Raw genomic sequence first — 6990 nt, forward strand, 5'->3', positions numbered from 1 at the left:
GTGCCCGGGAAGGTTCGCGAGTGCGGGGCCCTCCTGCCCCGGGCGCGGCTTCCCTCGGAACCGAAAGACTCCGCTTCCCCGTGGGAAGAGTCTCCGAGGGCTGAAGTTAAAGGCACTAATGAAACTCAAGCCGCGGAAAGGAAACCCTCCCGGAACGCTGGGGGCTGCTAACCCTTCCCTGGCAAATTTTCTGTTGCACAAATCTCGACTCAGTTTAAAAGGAGAATTAGTTAGTATTTCATTGATAAAATCATCAAAATTCTTTTAATTTACCTTTTTCTGAGACCAAAAGGTGACTTAAAATTCTTAAATATTCACATTGACAAGCCAACTGGCTCTAGCGTACAACTTACATGTTAACAAAAATGCATATCATGTACCAGGTGAATCATCACATTCGAACAGGAAAAGTCCTAAAGACATGAAGTCCAAGAGGTATCCAGACTACAGCGTTAATATGCAGGATTTATAATCATAGGAAGGGGAAAAATCCTCAAGAAAATTATTTCTCACCCCAGCTCTTCAGTTGTAAATCCTCTCTACTCTAATGCCCAACTTGCAACTCAGGCTATGGGAAAAGCTAAGTGATCATTTCTTGTTTAAAAAGGTGGGCAACTCCCCCCACAGTGATCCTGGAAAATAATCCTGTAACAAAAACCACCTGAATTTTGGAATGGTTTAAAACAAAACAAACAAAAAAGTATATATAGTCACATGGACACAAAATTGGCTATGCCTGTTGGTGGTTTTGAAGGCATAATTTGAAGGCAGCCAATCTGATTTATTTTTCATAAATAGCAATGTAAAGAGATGAAACTCTACTGGGTGAAAATATTGGACTGAATTATGTTTGACAAACTCCCATTGAGGTTAATGATCATGGCAGGTTTTTAAGGGAAGCCAAATCATGTGCAAGGCCAAAGCAATTAGGTTTTGTTTGGTATGGTTTTTTACAATCAAGTTATAAACCCCACATAGTATATGGAGGCTTGCAAGTGGACATCTTAACACAGGTATAGCAGCGTAAGCATGCCACAAACATACAATCTCATAAAATAAAATTAATATCAAATATAAAGCATTTGAACCAAATCAAGCCTTAAACATAATAAATTATTTCCTTCAAAGGAAATAATTACCTTACCTAGGCTCAATAAGGTCTTTGCTAGCAGCATTTTTTTTTAATAAACAAATTAAAAATGCCAAAATATCTACAATTTTATGAGAAGGAGGAGTTGAATAGTTAAGGAGAAATTTCTCACTATTAGGGGATATGAAAAATATACTAGCAATTAATATGCAATACATATATGTATACCCATACTTACAGATATAAACACGCACATACAACCTGGACAGTTCATGTTAACCAAGGGAAAGGCTAAATAATACAAAGTGATTACTAAATACAAGTACACTTTAAAAACACAGAGACAGCAAATTTTTTATCTGTTGCAAAAATGTATTTGATTACTCGAGTAAAATTACAGTATCTCTGCTGTTAGTAAGTATTAAATGTTAAAGAAACTGGACCTCTTTTCCTTTCAACTTTCCGAGAAAGTGCATGTAACAGTCCAAGGTTCCCCCTGTCCCCCCCAATGCCTAATACAAAATAAACAAACACTATACTTGTTCCCTTGGTCAAGGAGTAGGGCTTGGTCTTGTAAGGAACGTATGTACATTTTAATGAAAGTGATGTCTTATTGTATGTACAGGAGCATCTACAGTTGTCCACGGAAGTTGTTCAAGATGCCATACTTAGCAGCATTGTGAAAGTCCAGCACATTTTCTATAATGAATATACCTACAAGGCAAAATGTTACGTCTCAGTTTCAACTACCAAAACAACACTTCAGTATCTTCTCTAATAATCCGCGTGCTTATTACTGTACAGAAATGTATTAACATTTAAGACGACTCAAGTAAAAAGCACAATACAAATAACAGTTCAAAACGGAAAATGTTAAACCTACAAAAATTAAAGCAGTTTTAATTTTATAATAAAAATCAAAAACTGAGCTGTGTAAAGGATCCACACTGTTCAGTCTATATTCTCTCAGTCCTTTTCTTAGTTCTGTCTGGAAAAATTAGACAATGTGTTTGCTGATAAAGTTTCCAGCAGGATCAAAGTGTACATTTATATACAGATTTTTATTAGAGATCTAATGCATCACTGAGGCATCGCATCAATACCAGAGTTTGTGTTAAATTGGATATAGAAAATAAGTTAATGCCAGAATAAGATCACCTAGCAGAACAGACTTGCAACTGCCATAAATGTTACAGCAAGTTTACAGCACTCTAGTCGATTAGTATTTAGTTCAAAATACGGGAGACCAAAGTTAATGCTTGCATTCGTTTGCAAAGCAAGGTTATATCACTAATAAATAAGCTCTCTTAGAACTCTAGAAGTAGAACATGGTACAAAACAAAGTCTTGGTAATGTTGTAGCCTGCAGCTTGAAAAAAGCAACCCTAGGTTGCAAGATTTGCAGGAATGTTATTTATGGAGACTTTTTTCCTAATTTGTTACAATTTCTTTGTTGTCTTCCACGAAACGCGTGAAACGGAAATTAGTCCCATTTTCATTGCTTGCCATTTTCTCCAGACCAGCTAGAGGTGCATTGGGTTCTGAATTCTGGAGCTTCTCCAGGCTTCCTGTCAAGCCACTGATGGGAGAGCTGCCACCGTTGCCCAGGCCCCCTGGTGCTGGAGGGATGCCCCCATTCTGGATGACGGAGATCTCGTTGGTCTTCATGGCCAAGCCATTGGAGAGTGCAGCTGCATACTGGTTCCAGAAGCTGGACGGGTCTCCATTCCCTGACCGTGCAGCCAAATCCTTCTGAAACATTTCTGGGAACTTCACAGGATTGCCTCCTAGGAATGTCATGGGGCCATCTACAGAAAGTCGTCTGCCTCGTCTTGCAGGAGTACTGTTCCACATGTGAGTGCCCATGTGAACCTGGGAAGAAAGAAAGGAAGAAACAAACAAACAAAAAATAGAGGTTTACAGGAATTTCAAACTGTTTTTGATCAGAGAGAAGGCAGGAGTCCATGAACATGTCCAGTCTTGTTACATAATGAATGGCATTAAAGATAGAGGATACAGGGCTCTGGAATAATACACTGCTTCTGGGTTAGCCCATCACCATTACCCAGAACAACCTGCTCTCCCACTGAACAATGCATTGCTTCTTACTTTTTTTTTCATTACATGTATTTAGTTTATAATGACTTTGCATTATTCTGTCAATTGCTGCTTTCAGGGCTAGAATTGCTATGTCCACTTTCATTGCAATGGTAAGTATTGTATTTGACACCCTTTACCCTATAAATGTCCTTTTCAGACAGGCAGAAAGTATCCTTTACTGATTGCTCATCGGAGAGCCTCGTGTATAGACAGAATAGCCTGAAAGTAATTATTCATCTCACTTTACTGGCAGCAACCTCTAGAGAAATACTCTGTCAACAGAAAAATGTACACAGTAAAGTGCTCAACTGGTGTTCTAAAACTTGAGTATATTTGCTTTTTCAAACACATATCAGTAGGAAATGTTAGTTATACAATCAATTAAAGTAATGCCTATTATTTCCAGAATTATGTTAATAGTTTTTTTAAACACTCACCTTACATGATATTTATGAAAAACATCACATTCAAGAGCCTTTCACTTCTTGAAGGGGTATGTGAGTTACAAAATGCATTTCTCTGTTAATTAATACTCCTTACCATCATTTGGCTGTTCTGTTTCACACTCTGCATAGACAAGCTTTGCTGGTAGATGAATTTAAATTAAATCAAAACAGCTCATGCCTCAGACTTGCTGCCAACATGAGCATCCAACAAGAGGCCATCTAGGTCTACTAGAGCTGGCTAAACACACTGTCACACCACAAACACCCAAAGGTACCACTGCTGCAACTTTAATAGGTGTCAAAAATCAAAAACCCCCAGCAAAGAGAAAATGAAAGCAAAGGACAGTAAGAGGAAAAAGTACCTTCAGATTGCCTTTTGTTGTGAATGCTCTTCCACATATAGTGCAGGCAAAAGGTTTCTCACCAGTGTGTGTCCTTTCGTGGATCTGCAGAGCACTGGAAGAAGAAAATGTTTTCCCACACGTATTGCAGTAGTGCTGTTTTGGAGTTCTTCTGGGGAGCGCAGGGAGCAGCACAGGGGACGTGGCAGAGGACAATGGCCCCGAAGCAACTAGACCAGAGGGTGCTTCTTTGCTGTCCTGAGGAGAGCCATGCACAAAGCCGTTAACCTCGGTCTTTATGAGCGATGACAGAGTGTTAGCGGGCATCCCGGAAGAGTTCTGACTGGGGCCGATACTGGAGTTGGGCTCAAAAAGCTGTGATGGTAGATCTCGCATCTGATGTGTCAACATATGCTGCTTCAAATTACCCTTTGTGGAAAAGCCACGATTGCAAACTGTGCAAATAAATGGTCTCTCTTTGGTATGACTTCTGTAATGAATGTCCAAGGCACTCTGACAAGCAAATGTTTTGCCACAAATGTCACATGCAGTGTTTTTAAATTTACCTCTATCTCTGAAAGGAAAGAGCATACTCAGGGATTCTTCTTTAATCATTTTATCAGTGTTACTAGACGTCAAGTCTAAAGCACCACTGTTAGCAGGGGTTGGAGACAAACCGTTGGCAAACTCACTTGGTAAAGCTCTTAATGGTTTCTCTTCAATACTTGGTGACTTGTGGTAATCATTAGTGCTGTTGGATGGGGACAAGGCCTGCATGGAAGAGGTAGACTCTGAGACAGCAGGGCTTCCAGCACTTTGGCTTTCCATATCACCACCGACAGACGATGAATCATTAGTCAAAACGTCCCCTTCCACTGACCCATTTTCTACTGACTTCAGGCTTGCCTGAAGTTGTTCAGCAAGGCCGGCATTGATCATCTTCATCTGATTTTCCAGAGCAGCAATACTTGACATTTCCAGGGGCAGAGGGGAAGAAGACAAGCTGTCTTGTGATGCATCCACAGATTTAGGTGTATCTGGCACACTGCTGTCAGGACAGTCTTCCATATTCTCATCTGAGAAGTTGTCTATATCATCAAAATTCTTATCATCGAAAGATCCTGTATCTGATTCCATTGACTCAGGATAGTTTTCTGTCACCGGGGTGTTTGGGATCTGCCCTCCCATGTGCATTCGGATATGTTGCTGTAGCACAACGGCATTGGTGAATTTTTTCTGGCAGATTGGGCAAGAATGTTGCACTCTCAGCGGGGGCATGGCACGATGGACACTGTAGTGAGTCTTCAAGTTGCCCTTAGTAGTGAAAGCACGACCACAGATTTTACATTTGAATGGCCTCTCTCCAGTATGGGTGCGATAATGCATTTTCAGTGCGCTCTGGCAACTGAGAACTCGATGGCAAATGATGCACTCGTTAGGATCAGTTGCCTTCTTGTCAATGTTTTCTACAAGTTGCTGCAATTTTGATGTTTCAGATGCTGGCGTTGAATCCAGTAGTCCTCCAAATGGAAACTTTGCCTTAAATTGCTCTGACATAAGAGGCATCAGTGGATTTGTAAAAGTGGCGACACCGCTGGAGCCCGAGTCTGCTGCCGGGGAGCTCACGGAGCTGCTCATGTTAGTGATGGTGCTTGTGTTTTGAGGGTTTTCTTCCGTTTTGCCATTTGAGGTAGGCAACACACCAGCCTCTACCTCATCAGAAGGTCCATTGGAAATTTTTGATGTGGGATCAACTGTTCCCGAGTCACTCTTGACAGAGCAGGGAGGGCTAGCAGAAGGATGGCTAATGGGAATTGGCTGAGGCTCCTCAGTTTTGATGAATGGGGTCAAGCTTGGAATTGTTGGTGGGAGTGGCAGGCCAACAGAAGTTGTTAGGGTGGAGAGGACTGGCTTGCTGTCCAGCCAGCTTGTGACAGGTTTCTCTGGTGGTATAGACATCCCATAAGGAATACCCGTGCTTGTAGGAATATTGTCCAAATGCTCTGGCACTGGGTATGGGTTCATTTGAATATGAGGGTATTTTTCTTTGTGACGCTGAAAGTGGACTTTTAAGTTTCCCTTTGTGGAGAACCTGTTTCCACATATGTTGCATTTAAATGGCCTCTCGCCAGTGTGAGAACGCAAATGAATCTGCAAGGCACTGTCACTCCCAAACACTTTAGCACAGAACCTGCATTTATGCTTAAAGAATGCCTCATCTGAATTGCTTTTTGCCTCAAATGCAGTTACATTTGGTGGCTTGCTTTTTCTTTGCTGTGCCAAGGCAGTCAAGGAGTTTAAATCCTCTGCAGGTGTTCCAATATTGGATAAGGGACTGGAGAAAACAGAGTTACTAGGGGTGGGCTGAGGTAGAAGTGGATTAGATGCAGGACTTAACAAACTGCTTATTGCAAAAGCTGGTGAAGATGATGCTGATACTGGTGGGTTGGTGAGCTGTGAGCCACCAATAGTTGAAGCCACTTTTTCTGAGGACGGTGTTGTAACTGCTGCTGCCAATATGTTAATATTTGGAGAAGAGCCACTATTGGATGGAATTAGAGTGTTGCCAGGGTTGCTCTGAGGTAGCTGTATAGGGGGTAGCTGTTTCACACCACTGATGCTGGCAGATTGACTAGCAAGGCTTTGTGCTAATCCAGCTGCTGCAGCCAGCTGCTGGGATAAATGGGAGCTTAATGTGGACAAGGGGTTGGCAGATGTTCGTAAAGTACCTTGAGATGGGCTAGAAGATGTTGGCATGTCTGTATTTTGAGTAGCCAACAATAATATTTGGTGACGAATTTGTTCAATCAGTTGCAACTGATGGATCTGCTGCTGCTGCAATGCCAACAGTTGCTCCATCAGGGCAGGGACAGCAAGTTTAGTGCTCGATGCCCCGTTACATCTTGCCTCCTGTGAGAACTGTGCTACTGCCACTTTAGTACTCTGCAGGTTTTCAATTATTACATTACTATTTATCACTGAAAAGTTGCCTAGTGTTGTCAGATCCCCTATGT

At 41.6% G+C, this 6990-nt stretch overlaps 1 protein-coding gene across 7 annotated transcripts in view; it reads right to left on the minus strand.

The window, feature by feature from the left end:
* Positions 1–236: 236 nt before the first annotated feature.
* Positions 237–6990, minus strand: part of SALL1 (spalt like transcription factor 1) — a 16757-nt gene continuing 10003 nt past the window's right edge. For all 7 annotated transcript variants that reach the window (XM_072934347.1, XM_072934348.1, XM_012570391.5 and 4 more), the window contains 2 exons: positions 3998–6990; positions 237–2961 (listed from right to left, as the gene is read on the minus strand). The exon at positions 3998–6990 is cut by the window's right edge and continues 417 nt beyond it. In XM_072934347.1, the coding sequence (XP_072790448.1) occupies positions 2521–2961; positions 3998–6990 (3434 nt within the window). In that variant the 3' untranslated portion in view covers positions 237–2520. The remainder of the gene's footprint in view (positions 2962–3997) is intronic.

The sequence above is a fragment of the Taeniopygia guttata genome, chromosome 11 (genome assembly GCF_048771995.1).
Source record: "Taeniopygia guttata chromosome 11, bTaeGut7.mat, whole genome shotgun sequence".
Lineage (NCBI taxonomy): Eukaryota > Metazoa > Chordata > Aves > Passeriformes > Estrildidae > Taeniopygia > Taeniopygia guttata.